Source organism: Enhydra lutris, unplaced genomic scaffold, assembly GCF_002288905.1.
Source record: "Enhydra lutris kenyoni isolate GAN:26980312 unplaced genomic scaffold, ASM228890v2 scaffoldscaffold24, whole genome shotgun sequence".
Taxonomy (NCBI): Eukaryota; Metazoa; Chordata; class Mammalia; order Carnivora; family Mustelidae; genus Enhydra; species Enhydra lutris.
Window position 1 is genome coordinate 22,084,632 of NW_019154108.1, and position 21,214 is coordinate 22,105,845.

At 35.5% G+C, this 21,214-nt stretch overlaps 1 protein-coding gene across 3 annotated transcripts in view; it reads left to right on the plus strand.

Annotated features, from left to right (window-relative positions):
* Positions 1 to 21,214, plus strand: part of LOC111150833 (chromosome unknown C1orf27 homolog) — a 43,665-nt gene that overhangs the window by 6,909 nt on the left and 15,542 nt on the right. Inside the window, exons 4-12 of one of the 3 annotated variants that reach the window (XM_022508455.1) lie at positions 1,596 to 1,691; positions 4,217 to 4,323; positions 10,514 to 10,516; positions 12,183 to 12,219; positions 12,995 to 13,135; positions 14,177 to 14,272; positions 15,108 to 15,173; positions 19,354 to 19,482; positions 20,177 to 20,267. In XM_022508455.1, the coding sequence (XP_022364163.1) occupies positions 1,596 to 1,691; positions 4,217 to 4,323; positions 10,514 to 10,516; positions 12,183 to 12,219; positions 12,995 to 13,135; positions 14,177 to 14,272; positions 15,108 to 15,173; positions 19,354 to 19,482; positions 20,177 to 20,267 (766 nt within the window). The remainder of the gene's footprint in view (positions 1 to 1,595; positions 1,692 to 4,216; positions 4,324 to 10,513; positions 10,517 to 12,182; positions 12,220 to 12,994; positions 13,136 to 14,176; positions 14,273 to 15,107; positions 15,174 to 19,353; positions 19,483 to 20,176; positions 20,268 to 21,214) is intronic. The other 2 variants (XM_022508456.1, XM_022508457.1) reach the window with 2 other exon arrangements.

Consider the following 21,214-nt stretch of genomic DNA (forward strand, 5'->3'; position numbering starts at 1 on the left):
ACTTTAAATTTTTCAGAGAGGCACATGTTTATCTGTAGGTGTGTATGTGTTTGTGATGGGGGTTGGTGTATAGTAAAAGAATCTAAGAAATTTTTAATATCACCTTCTAATGAAAATATTAAATCTTTTAAACTTAAAATGGTTTCTAAATAATTTTGACTCCGGTTTTGTTTTTTGTTTCTCGTAAAATTACATACTTATACAAATGTATATAGCATGTATACACACATATGTATAGAGAGATGTATGTCATATCTGTACGCATACAAAGAAAATTTTTCTAACAAAGTAGGTTACTTTTTTGCCTCTAGAAAGAAACGGCTACTTTTATGTGTTGGTGATTTTGAAAATATGCATATTTCCATGCTAAATATGGAAATTTTGTTCTTTATATGTCAAGCTTTGCTTTATATGTGCTACTATAATGAATAGAATTAATGAAATCAGAGGGAAACACAAGGAGACACAATGTAAATATATTCGGTTATAGACTATGGTATCTAAGAAGATTTAACTTTCTGATCAGTTTTGTGTGTGTTTGTGCTATGTACGCACACAAAAAGCACTTTATCTCTGAGTTTAGATGATGGAAAGAGGTTAATGTGTTATTAGGAACTAGCCACAATCACGTGAAGAGAAATAACATATTATGGAGGACAAATTGGTAATATGGGTCAAAAACCTTAAGAATAGGCATAACTTCAAAAACTAGTAATCCACTTCAAGAAATTGATTCTAACCAAATAATCCCATGAACACAGAAAGGCTTGCTAGCATTTTTACAATATTATTTTAAAGAAAAATTGGAAATAACATTTATACCCAATATAATAAATAGATGTAAAAAATTGAAGTAAATGTGAAAAATAGGAAACAATGGATTTTCAGGTCAGAGCCCCTCTCTTTAAATCCCAGGTTTCCCTTAAAGAACTTCCAGACCATCGCACACAAGTAATGATAAGTTCCATGGGAAAACTACACCAAAGTCTTGTGGGAGTTGGGAGATCAAAGTATCAGGGAAGGCAGCTTCCTCAAGCTGACTTTGAAGTATTCATTAGAGTTCAGACACATAGAAGGTAAGGGAAAGTTAGTGTAGGCTGAGGGAGCAGTCTGAATGAAGGTATAGAGTTAGCCAGATATGTGTATGGTATTTCAGGGAAAGTAATGCCAAGTGAGGCCCTGAATATCAGATTAGCTAGATTTTAGAGAGTCTGAAATACCAGTAGCAGATAAATTTATATATTATTTAGGTGACAGTAGAAGCCATTAAAAAATTTTTAGAAGATATTTCAATCTGTGATCTCATGAGAAAGGAGTAAAAGGTGTCATTATTAATGGTATTAAATGGCTTTAGTTATAAAGGCAAAAAATTAAGGATACTCTAGGAAGATTGTTTATATAATGATGTCTCATTCCTCAGGTTATCAACCATTTCTCAATATTTTAACCCATTTTTCAAAGCTCTCACCTCAATGCTATGCATATAGTTGGGACCCAATGAGTGTTTGCTGATTTAATATTTAGCTTATCAAACACAAAAGATTGCATATAATGACAAATGCTTATCTTAACTGATACTATATTTCTATTTTTAGGTGTCCAGAATGCTACCAGGGGGACTTTTAGTTCTTGGAGTATTTATCATTACAACTTTAGAAATGGGAAATGATTTTCAAAATGCCCTGCGTAGAGTAAGTCTGAAATATTCTATTTTTAATCAAAGCTTTGTGTTTTAAAACAGCTTTAAGTTTAAAGATAATTTTTTACTATTACAAGAGAAATTATAGTGGTTTAACAGTTTTTCTTGTACAATAGCAGCATTCTGCTAGAACTTCCTTCTAGTTCCATGTGATTGCTGTAATGTGAAATTGACAGATTTTGTGATTCTACACCTGTTCCATTTTCTCACGATTCTGAGAGTACAACATAATCAGATACTTACTCTGCATTCCTGGGCAGAGTATTTATCATTAGTCACCTCTTTTTTTTTTATTCCCATATCAGTAAATTGGGTAACATAGTCTGTAAATAAATATGAAGGTCTTCAAGCTGTTTCCCCTTAAGTCCAAATCTAAAGCAAACTTTGTGCAGGCAGCTTTCATCTCTTTTAGTACTCAGGACCCAAAGGAGCCTTCTAAAAGTTCTTTCCCACCCCGAGAGAGGGGGGACCCTATAATCTTGAAAAGTGTAAAACCCCCCAGAATCTCCAAAAAACATTTTCTGGTGTGCAGCCAATAAGAATCATAGTTTCTACAGATTCTTCCAAGTTTATAACCTTTCCTGTCAAATGTCCCACATTAAATCTTTGTAATTTGTACCTGAGGGAGTAAGGGAAGAAAATGGAAATATTCCTGTTCCTGGCAAGTTACTCAAATTTCTGCTGTTTTTTCCATTTTATTTTATTTTATTTTTTTTTTAAGATTTTATTTATTTATTTGACAGACAGAGATCACAGGTAGGCAGAGAGGCAGGCAGAGAGAGAGAGGGAAGCAGGCTCCCTGCTGAGCAGAGAGCCCGATGTGGGGCTCGATCCCAGGACCCTGAGATCATGACCTGAGCCGAAGGCAGCGGCTTAACCCACTGAGCCACCCAGGCGCCCCATGTTTTTTCCATTTTAATTAAACATATCTTTGACAGTTATTCATCTTCTTTGACATTTTGAAGTATCACCTAAATGTATGTGTTTTTAATCGCAGTGGTTGTGCATCCTGTTGTGGTTGGCACTGGACTGAATCGGGTGAACATAGCCTCAGTGCTAGAGAGATAGATACAGTTGGTCCTCTTTCCTTTTCCTTTTGCTTTTGTATCATTTTTGTTCCTAACAAGCAAATAAGACTTTAGAAATGCTGTATTTCTAGACCTGTGATGGTATTTTATTTATTTATTTATTTATTTATTTATTTTAAAGATTTTATTTATTTATTTGACAGACACAAGTAGGCATAGAAGCAGGCAGAGAGAGAGGGAGAAGCAGGCTCCCTGCTGAGCAGAGAGCCTGATGTGGGGCTCCATCCCAGGACCCTGGGATCATGACCTGAGCTGAAGGCAGAGGCTTTAACCCACTTAGCCACCCAGGCACCCCTATTTATTTTTTAAATTTCAGTGTTCCAGAATTCATTGTTTATGTACCACACCCAGTGCTCCATGCAATACGTGCCCTCCATAATACCCACCACCAGGCTCACCCAACCTCCCACCCTCCAACCCTCCAAAACCCTCAGTTTGTTTTTCAGAGTCCACAGTCTCTCATGGTTCGTCTCCCCCTCTAATTTCCCCCAACTCTCTTCTCCTCTCCATCTCCCCATGTCCTCTGTGTTATTCCTTATGCTCCACAAATAAGCAAAACCATATGATAATTGACTCTCTCTGCTTGGCTTATATGCTAAGAAATGCTATATTTCTAAAGACATTATTGAGTTTCTGTTTTCTGACTTGACTTCTGCTGCCTATAGTGAGGAACTTTATAAGAAGTAACCTTATAACACTAGTGTCTCCCATAAGGTCATTGTTGAGAACTTTGTTATATTACCTACTATCACCTTTGAAGAAATTTCTTTTGATATCATTATCAAGAAAGTTGGGCCTCTTTTCATCAGTTGTGTTCAGTTTATGGACCATGTGAATTAGGTAACAGATTAGGCTTGTCCCTGTGTACATTATAACTAGGAAGTATAGAGTCAAATTTATCACCCCTCTACTCATATCAAGTATGCATTTCTATAATTCTTACTTGTGACATAAATGTATGTTGCTATTTCTGATTTTCTTTCAGTTTGCTGCTACTGTATTTTATATGTACTTACATAGTGCCTTATGTCTTTTGTGGTAGTTCATAAGAAATCCCAAATGGGTGACATGCTTCATTTTTGTAGATTAAAAATCACTTGTCATTTCTCATTCTAATTAAAACAGTCTTTATTCTATACTTCTAAACTTAAATGCTAATTACCCCAAATTAATTCTTCATGTCAGTTGATAAATGACAGTGATTTATATTTTTATATTTGGAACCCAAATTTTATAGATTCTTAAGAATGGAATCCAAAAGGTTAATAATCAGTTTCACTCTTTGTTTTGAAGAAAACAAAATTTAATGATAGAATCATGGAATTTTAAAGCTCATTGGGAGCTTAGAGTCATTATAATTATCTTTTTCTGCACTTACTTGTGTTCTCTTATTTTGCATTAAGTTGATGTGTGTTTTGTTCCCTTTCAGCTAGTATTTGCTATGGAAAAATCTATCAATAAAAGGAGATTATGGAATTTCACAGAAGAGGAGATCTCGGAACGAGTGACACTTCACATTTGTTCTTCCACAAAAAAGTATCTTTTATTTAGGAGTTTATATTTTAAAGTATATGATATCAAAATAATATTCTGCAAGTTTTTTCCCAAAACATTAATTTATATCGTATTTTTTAACCTTTTTAAAAGATTTAATTAATTAATTACTGTATTTTTTTATTAATTTATTTTTTTAATAAACATATAATGTATTTTTATCCCCAGGGGTACAGGTCTGTGAATCGCCAGGTTTACATATTTCACAGCACTCATCATAGCACATACCCTCTCTAATGTCCATATCCTTACAACCCTTTCCCGTCCCCCCTCCCCCCAGCAACCCTCAGTCTGTTTTTTGACATTGAGTCTTTTATGGTTTGTCTCCCTCCCAATCCCACCTTCTTTCATTTTTCCTTTTCCTACCCGCCAACCCCTCCACATTGCATCTCCACTTCCTCATATTAGGGAGATCATATGATAGTTGTCTTTCTCCAATTGACTTATTTCATTAAGCATAATACCCTCTATTTCACAGCACTCATCATAGCACATACCCTCTCTAATGTCCATATCCTTACCACCCTTTCCCATCTCCCTTCCCCCCAGCAACCCTCAGTCTGTTTTTTGACATTGAGTCTTTTATGGTTTGTCTCCCTCCCAACCCCACCTTCTTTCATTTTTCCTTTTCCTACCCGCCAACCCCTCCACATTGCATCTCCACTTCCTCATATCAGGGAGATCATATGATAGTTGTCTTTCTCCAATTGACTTATTTCATTAAGCATAATACCCTCTAGTTCCATCCATGTCGTCGCAAATGTCAAGATTGCATATCTTTTGATGGCTGCATAGTATTCCATTGTGTATATATACCACATCTTCTTTATCCATTCATCTGTTGATGGACATCTAGGTTCTTTCCATAGTTTGGCTATTGTGGACATTGCTGCCATAAACATTTGGGTGCAAGTGCCCCTTCGGAGCACCATGTTTGTATCCTTAGGATATATACCCAGTAGTGCAATCGCTGGGTCATAGGGTAGCTCTATTTTCAGTTTTTGAGGAACCTCCACACTGTTTTCCAGAGTGGTTGCACCAGCTTGCATTCCCACCAACAGTGTAGGAGGGTTCCCTCTCTCCGCATCCTCGCCAGCATCTGTCATTTCTTGACTTGTTAATTTTAGCCATTCTGACTGGTGTGAGGTGGTATCTCATTGTGGTTTTGATTTGTATTTCCCTGATGCCGAGTGATGTGGAGCATTTTTTCATGTCTGTTGGCCATCTGGATGTCTTCTTTGCAGAAATGTCTGTTCATGTCCTTTGCCCATTTCTTGATTGGATTATTTGTTCTTTGGGTGTTAAGTTTGCTAAGCTCTTTATAGATTTTGGATACTAGCCCTTTATCTGATATTTCGTTGGCAAATATCTTCTTCCATTCTGTCAGTTGTCTTTTGGTTTTGTTAACTGTTTCCTTTGCTATGTAAAAGCTTTTGATCTTGATGAAGTCCCAATAGTTCATTTTTGCCCTTGCTTCCGTTGTCTTTGGCAATGTTCCTAGGAAGAAGTTGCTGCAGTTGAGGTCAAAGAGGTTGCTGCCTGTGTTCTCAAGGATTTTGATGGATTCCTTTCTCACATTGAGGTCCTTCATCCATTTTGAGTGTATTTTCGTGTGTGGTCTAAGGAAATAGTCCAATTTCATTTTTCTGCATGTGGCTGTCCAATTTTCCCAGCACCATTTGTTGAAGAGGCTGTCTTTTTTCCAATGGACAATCCCTCCTGCTTTGTCGAAGATTAGTTGACCATAGAGTTGAGGGTCTATTTCTGGGCTCTCTATTCTGTTCCATTGATCTATGTGTCTGTTTTTGTGCCAGTACCATACTGTCTTGATGATGACAGCTTTGTAATAGAGCTTGAAGTCTGGAATTGTGATGCCACCAACTTTGGCTTTCTTTTTCAGTATTCCTTTGGCTATTCGAGGTCTTTTCTGGATCCATATAAATTTTAGGATTATTTGTTCTATTTCTTTGAAAAAAATGGATGGGATTTTGATAGGGATTGCATTAAATGTGTAGATTGCTTTAGGTAGCATAGACATTTTCATAATATTTGTTCTTCCAATCTAGGAGCATGGAACATTTTTCCATTTCTTTGTGTCTTCCTCAATTTCTTTAATGAGTACTTTATAGTTTTCTGAGTATAGATTCTTTGCCTCTTTGGTTAGGTTTATTCCTATGTATCTTATGGTTTTGGGTGCAATTGTAAATGGGACTGACTCCTTAACTTCTCTTTCTTCTATCTTGTTGTTAGTGTAAAGAAATGCAACTGATTTCTGTGTATTGACTTGAATCCTGACACTTTACTGAATTCCTGTACAAGTTCTAGCAGTTTTGGAGTGGAGTCTTTTGGGTTTTCCACATATAATATCATTTCATCTGCAAAGAGTGATAGTTTGACTTCTTCTTTGCCGATTTGGATGCCTTTAATTTCCTTTTGTTGTCTGATTGCTGAGGCTAGGACTTCTAGTACTATGTTGAATAGCAGTGGTGATAATGGACATCCTTGCAGTGTTCCTGACCTTAGCGGAAAAGCTTTCAGTTTTTCTCCATTGAGAATGATATTTGCGGTGGGTTTTTCATAGACGGCTTTGATAATATTGAGGTATGTGCCCTCTATCCCTACACTTTGAAGAGTTTTGATTAGGAAGGGATGCTGCACTTTGTCAAATGCTTTTTCAGCATCTACTGAGAGTATCATATGGTTCTTATTCTTTCTTTTATTAATGTATTGTATCACATTGATTGATTTGCGGATGTTGAACCAACCTTGCAGCCCTGGAATAAATCCCATTTGGTCGTGGTAAGTAATCCTTTCAATGTACTGTTGGATCCTATTGGCCAGTATTTTGGTGTGAATTTTCGTGTCTGTGTTTATCAAGGATATTGGTCTGTAATTCTCTATTTTCATGGGATCCTTGTCTGGTTTTGGGATCAAGGTGATGCTGGCCTCATAAAATGAGTTTGGAATTTTTCCTTCCATTTCTATTTTTTGGAACAGTTTCAGGAGAATAGGAATTAGTTCTTCTTTAAATGTTTGGTAGAATTCCCCCGGGAAGCCGTCTGGCCTCGGCTTTTGTTTGTTTGGAGAATTTTGATGACTATTTCAATCTCCTTACTGGTTATGGGTCTGTTCAGGCTTTCTATTTCTTCCCGGTTCAGTTGTGGTAGTTTATATGTCTCTAGGAATGCATCCATTTCTTCCAGATTGTCAAATTTGTTGGCGTAGAGTTGTTCATAGTATGTTCTTATAATTGTCTGTATTTCTTTGGTGTTAGTTGTGATCTCTCCTCTTTCATTTGTGATTTTATTTATTTGGGTCCTTTCTCTTTTCTTTTTGATAAGTCTGGCCAGGGGTTTATCGATCTTATTAATTCTTTCAAAGAACCAGCTCCTAGTTTCATTGATTTGTTCTATTGTTTTTTTGGTTTTTATTTCATTGATTTCTGCTCTGATCTTTATGATTTCTCTTCTCCTGCTGGGTTTAGGGTTTCTTTGTTGTTCTTTCTCCAGCTCCTTTAGGTGTAGGGTTAGGTTGTGTATTTAAGACCTTTCTTGTTTCTTGAGAAAGGCTTGTACCGCTATATATTTTCCTCTCAGGACTGCCTTTGTTGTGTCCCACAGATTTTGAACCGTTGTGTTTTCATCATCATTTGTTTCCATGCATTTTTTCAATTCTTCTTTAATTTCCTGGTTGACCCATTCATTTTTTAGAAGGATGCTGTTTAGTCTCCATGTATTTGGGTTCTTTCCAAATTTCCTCTTGTGATTGAGTTCTAGCTTCAGAGCATTGTGGTCTGAAAATATGCAGGGAATGATCCCAATCTTTTGATACCGGTTGAGACCTGATTTATGACCCAGGATGTGGTCTACTCTGGAGAATGTTCCATGTGCACTAGAGAAGAATGTATATTCTGTTACTTTGGGATGGAATGTTCTGAATATATCTGCGATGTCCATCTGGTCCAGTGTGTCATTTAAGGCCTTTATTTCCTTGTTGATCTTTTGCTTAGATGATCTGTCCATTTCAGTGAGGGGAGTGTTAAAGTCCTCTACTATTACTGTATTATTGTTGATGTATTTCTTTGATTTTATTATTAATTGGTTTATATAGTTGGCTATTCCCATGTTAGGGGCATAGATATTTAAAATTGTTAGGTCTTCTTGTTGGACAGACCCTTTGAGTATGATATAGTGTCTTTCCTCATCTCTTATTATAGTCTTTGGCTTAAAATCTAATTGTTCTGATATAAGGATTGCCACCCCAGCTTTCTTCTGATGTCCATTAGCATGGTAGATTGTTTTCCACCCCCTCACTTTAAATCTGGAGGTGTCTTCAGGTCTAAAATGAGTTTCTGGTAGGCAGCATATTGATGGGTTTTGTTTTTTTATCCATTCTGATACCCTGTGTCTTTTGATTGAGGCATTTAGCCCATTAACATTCAGGATAACTATTGAGAGATATGAATTTAGTGCCATTGTATTGCCTGTAAGGTGACTGTTAACTGTATATTGTCTCTGTTCCTTTCTGATCTACTACTTTTAGGCTCTCTCTTTGCTTAGAGGACCCCTTTCAATATTTCCTGAAGAGCTGGTTTGGTGTTTGCAAATTCTTTCAGTTTTTGTTTGTCCTGGAAGCTTTTAATCTCTCCTTCTATTTTCAATGATAGCCTAGCTGGATATAGTATTCTTGGCTGCATGTTTTTCTCGTTTAGTGCTCTGAATACATCATGCCAGTTCTTCCTGGCCTGCCAGGTCTCTCTGGATATGTCCGTTGCCAACCTAATGTTTTTACCCTTGTATGTTACAGACTTCTTTTCCCAGGCTGCTTTCAGGATTTTCTCTTTGTTGCTAAGACTTGTAAATTTTACAATCAGGTGACGAGGTGTGGACCTATTTTTATTGATTTTGAGGGGCTTTCTTTGCATCTCCTGGATTTTGATGTTTGTTCCCTTTGCCATATTAGGGAAATTCTCTCCAATATACCTTCTGCTCCCCTCTCTCTTTCTTATTCTTCTGGAATCCCAATTATTCTAATGTTGTGTCGTCTTATGGTGTCACTTATCTCTCGAATTCTCTCCTTGTGGTCCAGTAGCTGTTTGTCCCTCTTTTGCTCAGCTTCTTTATTTTCTGTCATTTGGTCTTCTATGTCACTAATTCTTTCTTCTGCCTCATTTATCCTAGCAGTAAGAGGTTCCATTTTTTATTGCACCTCATTAATAGCTTTTTTTATTTCAACTTGGTTAGATTTTAGTTCTTTTATTTCTCCAGAAAGGGCTTTTATCTCTCCAGAGAGGGTTTCTCTAATATCTTTTATGCCTTTTTCGAGCCCAGCTAGAACCTTGAGAATCATCATTCTGAACTTTAGATCTGTCATATTACCAGTGTCTGTATTGATTAGGTCCCCAGCTTTCAGTACTGCCTCTTGTTCTTTTTTTTGTGGTGAGTTTTTCCGCCTTGTGATTTTGTCCAGATAAGATTTGCTTTCTCCTCCTCTGGAATTCCGTTGTTCTCCTTGGTGAGTGAAGTTGGTCTTGGCTGGGTTTCTTGTTGATCTTCTGGGGGAGGGGCCTGTTGTAGTGATTCTCAAGTGTCTTTGCCCCAGGCGGAGTTGCACCGCCCCTGTAGGGGCCGGGCTGAGTAATCCGCTGGGGTTTGCTTTCGGGAGCTTTTGTTCCCTGAGCGCTTTCTGTAGAGTTCCGGAGCACCGGAATGAAGATGGCGGCCTCCCAGTCTCCAGCCCAAAGGAGCCAGAGCTCGGGGCCCCACTCCTCAGTGCGCCCTCAGAGAACAGCGCCTAATTACTCCCGTCACCCTGGCCTCCGGCCGCGCTCCAAGCTGACTGAGCCTGCGACCGGTTCAAGGTAACCCCGAGCTGAGAGCTCACTCCTCGGCTCTGTTTCTGTAGCCGGATTCCCCGTTCTAATACCTGCAAGGTCTGCGACACTCAGACACCCCCGATCCTTCTGTGACCCTGCGGGACCTGGGGTTACGCTGACCCTGCGTGGGCTTCCCCCCCCGGTTTAGCCTCTGGAGCGATGTCCCTCCATGGAGCAGACTTTTAAAAGTCCTGATTTTGTGCTCTGTTGCTCTGCTGCTTGCTGGGAGTCGGCCCCTTCCCCCGTGGTCTCTTCCCGTCACTTTGGATTCACTTCTCCGCAGGCCCTACCTTTCAGAAAGTGATCAATTTTCTGTTTCTAGAATTGTTGCTCCTCGTCTCTTTGATTTCCTGTTGGATTTGTAGGTGTTCGCAATGGTTAGATAAGCTATCTAGCTGATTTCCTGCTACCTGATGTCATCTCAGCCTGCTACTTCTCCGCCATCTTGACACCTCCCCCCTTTATTAATTTATTTGACAGACAGAGATCACAAGTAGGCAGAGAGGCAGGCAGAGGGAGACGAAGGGAAGCAGGCTCCCTGCTGAGCAGAGAGCCCGATGTGGGGCTTGATCCCAGGACCCTGAGATCATGACCCGAGCCGAAGGCAGAGGCTTTAACCCACTGAGCCACCCAGGGGCCCCAATTTATATCGTATTTTTAAAACAGGTGTAATTTGGAAGTTTTTTCTGTAAATAATATATAATCAGGACTGCTAACAATAGTAAGAGTAACAATGGCTTTATTTATTTATTTATTTATTTATTTGACAGAGATCACAAGTAGGCAGAGAGGCAGGCGGGTCGGGGAGGAAGGCAGGCTCTCTGATGCGGGCCTTGATCCCAGGACCCTGAGATCCTGACCTGAGCTGAAGGCAGAGGCTTAACCCACTGAGCCACCCAGGGGCCCCATAACAATGGCTTTAATCATGTTGAGAAAGGTGGCAAGGACTGGGGTTCTGAGCTCTTTACCAGCCAACTACCCCATTTTTTAATGTTCATAGGTCCTCTACAGAGAGGTCAATGCCCAACTGACAGCTTAGGCAAAATAATGACTAAAAGTAATGGGTAGTTCACCTCCAAACTGAGGTGGACAGTGTAGGACATCCAAGAAATTTTTATGTCTTTAGCCGAGATCAAGTGATACTAAAAGCCTTCTTAGGGTTCTTTTCTCTACATCTTTCAGGGACAAGAGTACCTCCTAAGCTGGAGCAGCCACACCAGGGGAGCGAAGTGGTGCAAGGAACCAGTAAATTAGGGCTTGAAAAGACAAAATTCAAAAACTGATCATTCCTGCAGAAGCTGAGCTTGTAACTCCTTTGGTATTTAAAAGTTTTATGTACGCTGGGCCTTTGACCCAATGAACATTTTCAGACTTCACTGCATTCAAAACAGCACTCCTATTTGTTTTATTTATTTATTTGACAGAGAGATAGCACAAATAGGCAGAGCAGCAGGCAGAGGGAGAGGGAGAAACAGGCTGTCCGCTTAGCAGGGAGCTTGATGCAGAGCTTGATCCTAGGACTCTGGGATCGTGACCTGAGCCAAAGGCAGCTGCTTAACCGACTGAGCCACCCAGGCTTCCCAGAACTCCTATTTGTTATAGAGCATGTGTATTTGAGGAAAATTTTGCAGGTGCTTCCATTCTATTCATTGTGATTAGCAGGATTTTAAGCAATAGGGAATAATTTAAAGCACCACAAGTTTTATAGTCAGAGCGGTTTTTGTGTACATATATATTAGTTTATACAAAATGTGAATATATATATGTGCTTATTTACAAGTTATGAATATATTTGTGGAAACGTACATATAGATATATATGTGTATATATTTTAGTATATGAAGTATGATTTTATAAAAATTCTTGGATGCATGTACTTTATTTTTATTTTTTGATGGCTTATTTTCTTTTGATTATCAAGAATTACTTCTCTTTTTTTGGTTATTTCTGTCCTTAATCCATAAAGAATATTTTGTCGAACTTATGATATCCATGATCCAAAGGTAAGAAAAATTGCTTTTGAAAGATTTTTGTATTACAAAGTATTTTTAAAATAAAATTCAGTTATTTAGTTTTAATAATATTTGGTGCTTTCACTTCCTATCAATGTCCACAACCAGCTTTACTTTTTATTTTGGAAGTATAATTAATTTCATTACAACAAGGAAATTTTTTTTTCATTGTTCAAATATTTTTTTTTAAGTGCTCTCTGCCTATTTATGTGTTTAATATTATATCTGAGAGGCTGGTAGTAAAAGCATCTGGGCTTTTGGTAGTTACATTGCCTAGTAAGCAGGCTACCTACTAGAAGAATCCAGACTAAAATTTTGCTACGGTGTCTAAAAACAATATGAAAAAGTAACTTCACAGTATTGTGTTAGCAAGGATAGGACAGAAAGGAGAACACCTGGCACCTGATAGCTACTCAGTTGATTATTTGCTCCACACAGAAGCTTCTGAATTGACACTGTTGAAGTTGCAGCTGAGAACCAGAGGACTTGTCAGAATTCTACATGAATTATCTGATTCTTTTCCACCTAGCACTGGGGGTTGGAATTGCCAAGGCTGCCTGGAATGTATTAAAGAATAGTGAATTTAATGCATGATTTATTTCTATTTAGTTTTAACCTGTTGCCCTGTGTTGAAAGAAGTTAGCCAAATATGTTAAATATCAGTTTGTATGAGTTATTAGGTTGTACATTTTGTGATATTTTATTGATCCATGTATTTTACCTAAATCACGTATCTTATGTTTTTCCACCTTCCCCACTGCTAAAGAGTTCAGCAAAACCAGCAGATTGGAAGTATCAAAATGGACTATCAACTTCATGGCTTTCATTAGAGTGTGTAGTTCATATTAATATTCACATCCCGCTGTCTACCACTTCTGTCAGCTATACTCTGGAGAAAAATACAAAGGTATCAGGGCAAAACGAATTTTCTTTAGTGATCACTGAACAGATAATCTGCTTTTATTCTGGTTGTCTATGCCATTCATTTTGTAATTCTCAAAAATTGCATGCTAATTATAATGATATTATGGGTGACTAATGTATTACCCCAGCCAAATTAGAAATTTGGAGATAGGACAGCATTATATTACTAATGTATTTAGCATAATAAATGCTCCATAAATATTTGTTGATTAACATGTAGTTAAGTATATTGTAAAATATAGTTACATAAAATTTAATTATATAAAAAGTATACTGTTAGGTCTTTTTTTTTTTTTTCTCTTGGTCTTTAGTTTTATTTTCTTCTTTCCAGCCCTCTTGTATTTCTATACCATTCTTTTATTCATATCTCATTTTTCTTCTTTTTTCCTGTGGAAACAAATGGAGCTTGCTTATTTTTTCCTCTTTAGTACTGCTTTATATATTCTTGAGATTTTTTCTCTTTTCTCACTTTTCATATAATGGGAATTATTGAATTTTATTTGACTGTGATCATGTAGTTATTAAGCCTCCTAAGTGTGTGATATGAATGTTATTTGGGATAAAGATTAGAAAAACTATTACTTAATATGGCTAAGTTGCCAAAATTTGGGGATATACTTTTTTGTTGCTGTTTATGAGACTGAACAAAGTCAAGCATAGGGAATATAGTCAGTGATATTATAATACTGTTGTGTGGTGATAGATGGTAGCTACACTTGTGAGTATAGCATAATGTATAAATAAATTGGATCACTATGTTGTATACCTGAAACTAATGTAACATTGTGTGTCAACTATAAGCAGACATTTTTTTTAAATATATGAAGGAAAAAAATATATGAAGGAAAAAAATATATATATATGAAGGAAAAAAAATTGCAAAATGTTAACTCAAGAAATAAATACCACATTACCGATTACCGCATTAACATTTCAGTATATTAGGTGGAAAAAAGTGGGCCCTAGGGAGATTAATTGAAATGACATTATATCTGAAAGATATCCATCTTGTGTTCCTTTTAAGAATGGACTTGCACGTTGGGCTAAGCAAATAGAAAATGGTGTTTATTTGATTAATGGACAAGTTAAAGATGAAGATGGTGATCTGTTAGAAGGACAGGTGAGTTGAGAGAAAATCAGCTTACTAATGAAATTATTTGTGCTTGAGGAAAAATAAAAGATGACTTTTTTTTAGTTCTTGCCTTCCTGAAAACAGTTTCCATCTACTTCTTATTTCTAAGGTCTTTTCCCCGCCGGCCCCTTAAGGTCTTTTAAAGTAAAGGGCAAATAAATGTTTTGTCAGAAAATGATTGGAGATTATTTCTGAATTAATTGGAATCCTGAAACCTGAATAAAGGAGTGTCATCTAAATTCTAATTTCCCAATTGTAAACTGCTTGCTTAAAACTAAAGGTACATGTTCTACTTTGATAGCAGTTTAAAGACTAAATTTGGCCATTTTATAGAAGGAATCTATACAGGCTTCTAAAATAGCTTTGATATATCTGAAGAGGAGCTTTGGTAATCTCTCCCTTTAGTGCGAGGGTCAGTGAACTTTATGTAAAAAAGCAAATAGTATATATTTTAGACTTTTTGGGCTACAAGGTCTCCAGCAATTATTCAACAAGCAGCCACAAATACATGTAAATGAATGATTTTGATTGTGTTCTGTAAAACTTTATTTAAAATGATGAGAGGTAGTCTGGCTTTGATCTGTAGGCCACAGTTTGCCAATCCTTGTTTTAGAGGAATAAAAGTAGAGAATTAATGGTTTTTAAGGGTACACATTGATTGATAGTACACAAAGTGACATATCTATAGAAAAAGCCAATATAAAACAAGTGATAAGATTTTTTTCCTCTAAGTTACTTAATATATGTAGGATAGTTCCTAAAGTGTCTTTTGTATTCTACTTCAGTCTCAGTAATCTAGCTTTTAACTTTTGTGTTTTTTCAGAAAAAATCTAGAGGAAATGTTCAAGCAACTAGTCATTCTTTTGATGTCAAAGTGCTCACACAGTTGGTAAATATTTTAAAATACTACTTATCTAAAATAATTTATTTTTTAGAATAATCACAATGAAATTGCTTTGGTTTTTATATTTATAATTAGAGAGTCAAAGAATTTTAGAGATGTGACATGTAAAAAATGTCTGGTTCTAGGAAATTCATTTACAAGAAACATTATTTTAATAAAACCTATTTTGGTCTTTTCCCTCAAGGCTATTAAAATTTTAGCATCCAGTAGAGAGCAATTTAAAAATATATGTGTATTTTATATATATAACATATATATAATATATACATAAGAACATGTATATGTGTGTGATACCTTGGGTTGTAAGTTTTACAAGGAAATTTTAGTTCCAACAACTTAAAAAGATGTGTGCACAGATGTGCCAGGAGTTGTCATATACTCAGTTTTGAAGTGTATTTATACCTCCTCTGATTTGGTAAAAATCACACATTATTAGCAATTTTTATATTTGTATATGGTTGTTTTAAATTATACATCTCTTCAGAATTGAAAGTTGGATATCTTGAAGAATAAAAAGTTAAAGCCACTAATTATTCCCAAAAGTATGCATGCAGAACAGGATATTTTTTATTGTATATTTTGTACAAATAATACAAATACTGCATATGTTTTTAACTGAGTAAAATAGACTTAACAATAATTTGCATAAGAGGATATTTTAATTTCTTCCTTCTCTGTGTTTAGCAATAGAGTATTTACTAAATTGTCATTGGACTTAATGCCATTCAACTTTATGTTCTCAATTTCTCTTCTCAGTACCTTTGAGTGTAGATATGTCCTTTGTTTTTAAACTATTCCTGTGAGGGAAATAGGAAGGAGAGGTGAACCATGAGAGGCTATGAACTCTGAAAAACAATCTGAGGGGTTTGAAGGGGCGGGGGGTGGGAGGTTGAGGGAACCAGGTGGTGGGTATTGGAGAGGGCACGAATTGCATGGAGCACTGGGTGTGGTGCAAAAACAAGGAATACTGTTACGCTGAAAATAAATTAAAAAAAAAATTAAAAATAACTATTCCTGTACCTAGATGCTTTTTACTAGATATGCTTACATGACCTCTTGGTTTTTTAATTTACTTAAAATTATTTTAGTGGTAAAAGTGGAGTTGGTAGATGTGTAGACTGTGGGAAAATAGAGATATTATGAGGGATAAATATTATGAGAAATAATATTTATTATTATACAGTGTAATATCTTTTTATCATTCTACTGGTCAGCCAGCTGGAAACTTTAAAATAATATGTAATAAGTAGTCAATAAATATCTGATGTCACTTTCCTCCTCAACTTCCATCAAGTCTTGTTGATTCTTACTTTGCAGTGTTAAGTACATCTTTTGTTTTCCTTATGGACTTATAGCCACTAGCCTTACAATGTTATTATTTTACCTGTATTATTACAAGTAACTCTTAACTGGTCTCTATCTATTCATTCTTGTCCAAAGTGATTCTTTTTCTGAAACTCCTGATACCTTTGTTTGTATATCTCCTGGAATATCTTCTATATTTCTGATGTATCCTGCATATAACCTCAGATTATCCTATCTGAATCACAGTTTGCATTCTTTCACTTGTTATTTACTTACTAGTTTTTTTTAAAAGTATTTATTGACTATATATAAGGGTTAGGCACTGATTGTGTTAGTCTCCTTGTTTAAAATTCCTTAGGTGCTCCATACTGACTAGTTAGAAGAGTCTAATTCAAGACTCTTCATAGCCTCAGCATGCTTACTCATTAATTTCTTAATTACTGTTTCAGAGGTTTACTTTCTGTGCATTTAAAATCGTGTTGATTTTCTGAGCCTTGTGTCCTTTTTTTTAAACTTTATTTTTTTCAGTGTTCCAAGATTCATTGTTTATGCATCACACTCAGTGCTCCATGTAATATGTGCCCTCCTTAATACCCACCATCAGGCTCACCCAAACCCCTACCCCCCTCCCCTCCAAAACCCTAAGTTTGTTTCTCAGAGTCCATAGTCTCTCATGGTTCAGCTCCCCCTCTGATTTCCCCCAACTCCCTTCTCCCAATGTCCTCCATCTAATTCCTTATGCTCCACAAGTAAGTGAGACCATATGATAATTTACTCTCTGCTTGACTTATTTCACTCAGCATAATCTCCTCCAGTCCTGTCAATGGTGATAAAAAGTTGGGTATTCATCCTTTCTGATGGAGGCATAATATTACATTGTATGTATGGACCATATCCTCTTTATCCACTCGTCTGTTGGAGGACATCTTGACCCTTTCCACAGTTTGGAGACTGTGGCTTTTGCTGCTATGAACGTTGAGCCATGTGTCTTGCCAGTGCCATCTTTTCTCTGTCATTCAGACAGTCAGAATCCTGTCTGTACTTAAAGACCTACCCCAAGTGCTACCAGTTACAAAAAGTTTCTTTTGGTCATCATAACCAAAGGAATCTTTTCTTTTCCAAAATACCATATCATCGTCACAGAAATTCCTCCACTTATGACCAAGTTAGGTTCCCAGAGTCTTTTTGTAAACTAGTTTGTTCCTAAGTCCAAAGAAACCAAGAGAAATTGACCTTTGTAGAACACAGGTACATTTCTACCAGAAAGGAGTAAGTTAATCCTTATATCTTTTAAAAACTCTCTGTGTGTTCATGTGTGTGTCTGTAGGTGTGTGTATGTGTAGTCTGTAATATATAGTCTTGTCCTTTTTGGAAAATAGTGCCCTAATTTATAAGGGCACTATTATATGTTATGTTATATTACATTATATTATATTATTATATTATATATTATAAATGTGTTATGTACTATAAAACATACGTTAGATACTAAAAAGATAAAATAGGGCATTATGTTCCAAAATGGAATAGCTTCATCAATAGTAAAATTCTGCATAGTGAATAAGGGAAGTCAAATACTCTTCCTCCACACTGAACTTATTGATATATCGATGATCTCTACAAGTATCATAGGAAGCTTAATCTAGATACAATATGAACATTGTCACTCTGCTGTTTGGTTTGATGAAAGACATTTTTAAACAGACTTAGAACCTTTTGAACTATTCAGTCTGTGACAAATTTTCTACCAATAAACTTAACTATGTTTGAGTTTAAATTCCTAAAAACACACACACAAAACAAACTAGCTCTGCTTGAATTACGTTAGGCATTGACTGTTCATGCGCTTTCAGTAGTTACAGATTAAGTCCTTCAGTTTCTTCACCATTTTTCCTCTTCAGTTCCTGATTATTCTTTATTGCAAAGGCACATACTAGCACTATTCACAAGTTGCAGGATTTGTTTTGTTCAGAATTGACCCTATTTATTCTAGGTATACTTAGAATTTTTATTTTTGCCATGTCTCATTTGTGGGGTATCTTTTTTTTAAATCACAATTTTTGTTTCCATAATGATTTTATAGGCTTCCGGTAGTACTTTCACTGTTTTAATGCTCTCCTTGTTTTGGCATTTATTAAAATAATAAGGTTAAAAATATCTGTGAAACATCTTGAAACCAAGCATGAATTAACACTCCTTAGATTACAGAAGAATGAGATTGTAAGGTGGAAGTGTGACTACTTACAACCACTAATGTCATTTTCTGGTGACAACCACAGTTGACTTGCCTTTTTGCTGCTGGGGAACATATAGCATTACTTTTAGCCTATGGGAGTTAAGTGTCGAAGGTGTTTAAATAAATGAGTGTCTTTACACTGCTTATCATTTTACCAAATTTATCACAACCTCTGTGTTCCAGTTATTTTTGTGTAAATCTTATATTGTATATCTTGTATCTCCTACTAGATAGATGATATACCAAATATATATATATATATATATATATATATATGTCTTCTTTATACATCTTTTCCTCTTAGCAGTATATGAGTAATCTGCAAATAATATATTTTTAGTGAATATGTTAAATAAGTAATGGTATTTCAGATGGTAATGTTAGTAAGAAAAGATTCAGATGTAGTTGTGTTTAACTTCAGAGTACATTTAAAGTTCTCAGAAAATAATATATAACTTAGTAAGGAGGAGTATGAAGGCCTTTTAATAATTTATGGGAAATATTTTCAAACACTTGGTTCAGTCAAAAATTTCTTCTCACTTCATGAAATGGCTTATATAATGTCTAAGTGTTTCATATAGTTAATTGTTGGCTATTAGAACTTAAATAGATTTTGTCTTTCAGCTTCTGAATTCAGACCACAGATCCACAGCCACAGTCCAGATCTGCAGCGGCTCTGTAAACCTTAAGGGTGCTGTGAAATGCAGAGCCTATATGCATAGCAATAAACCCAAGGTTAAAGATGCTGTGCAGGTACACAAGGAATAACTGGTATATGAAAAACAGAAGCATGTTAATGTAACATTCAAAAATCCTAAAATTTTTCTCAATCTCAGCTATCATAATTATGGATTTGATTTTAACTGATAAGTCCCAATCTATTGGCTAGTCCAATTATACCATGTAATTGGTCCCAAGATTTTCATATGTAGGATATCTGTTTTAAAATGCCTTTGTTAAACTGATGATTATACAAATTTATTCAGTGCTCCACAATTGTGATATATTAGTGCATTTGAAATAATTTCTTTGGCAGGAAATTAAACTTTTTAAATAACAGGAAAAGTATTCATTGGAAATACTATTAGGTAGTATTCTGTAATCTGGATATTCAGAAATTTTAAAAATGATGACTGGCACTTTTATCATGGTCCTACATTTCCTAATTTGAAACACTAGCTGTATTTCTTTAGATGGAAAATTTCATTCATTTATTTGGTTTTAATTATTTAAATGAAGGTGAGGCAAATTTGCTATTAAACTGTTAATGGATTAGTAAGTATATTAAATAAATGGATATTAAAAAATGGAATGATGTATCCGTTATTTTGGTGGATATGATTATATAGGAAAGTCCATTATGTTGGGGGAGGGTGGTAATAAAATAGTGTAAATCTAAAGTAATGGGTTTTATTTCTTACTGTAATTTGTTTTGTTTTTTTCATAGGCAATGAAGAGAGATATATTGAATACAGTTGCAGATCGTTGTGAAATGCTATTTGAAGATCTGCTTTTGAATGAAATACCAGAAAAAAAAGTTATGAGTATAAAATTAAGAACATTTTTTGCGTGTATTCAATTGATAGAGTAATAGGATGTCAAAATATAATAGATACGTCATCTTTTGTAACTACCCAGATCTATCTTTTATGACAATATGGCATCTTTACTTTTCTTAGTGAATGAGAATGAATTTTCTTAGTTTTTCAATTGCCATCCAAAAAAAAATGTTTGGAACCCCATATAATAACAAATTTGTCAACATTTAACAGTCTCAGGGAGGATTTTTTTAAAAAAATTCTGCATAAATTTCTGCCAGAATGGGTAAACTATGTTAATATTTTTATTTATTTTTTATTTTATTTTATGTTTAAGATTTTATTTATTTGAGGGAGAGAGGAGAGCACAAGCAGGGGGAGCAACAGAGGGAGAAGCAGGCTTCCCACTGAGGAGGGAGGGAGCCTGATGTGGGGCTCAATCTCAGGACTTTGAGATCATGATGTGAGCCGAAGGCAGCCACTTAAACTGAGCCATCCAGGCACCCTTTTATTAACATTTTAAAGCTAATATTTTTAATTAAATCTGAGATTTTTTAAAAAATTATTCAAAATAAAAATATTTATTAGTTTAAGTATTTATAATAAATTTTAATAGTTATAAATTGTGGCATATATGGAACTGATCTCTCTATTCATACTAAATTTTTTTGAGTACTAATTTATATACTCACTATTACTCTAACACTTTATTAGGTTTTAAAAAGCCTGGGCTATGGTGTTTTAACCTTTTATATTATTCCATTTTGAGATGTGTAAACTATACCATTTCTATAATTTGTATTAATAATAATTTTTTTTTACTCAAAAACACAATTATAATACTGAGTATGCTTCTGGAAGTTACACATTTTTCTCTGCCTTCCTACCAGTCAGGTTTGAGTGCACTTGCAATTCACAGTTGAATATGTACATAATTGAAACACACA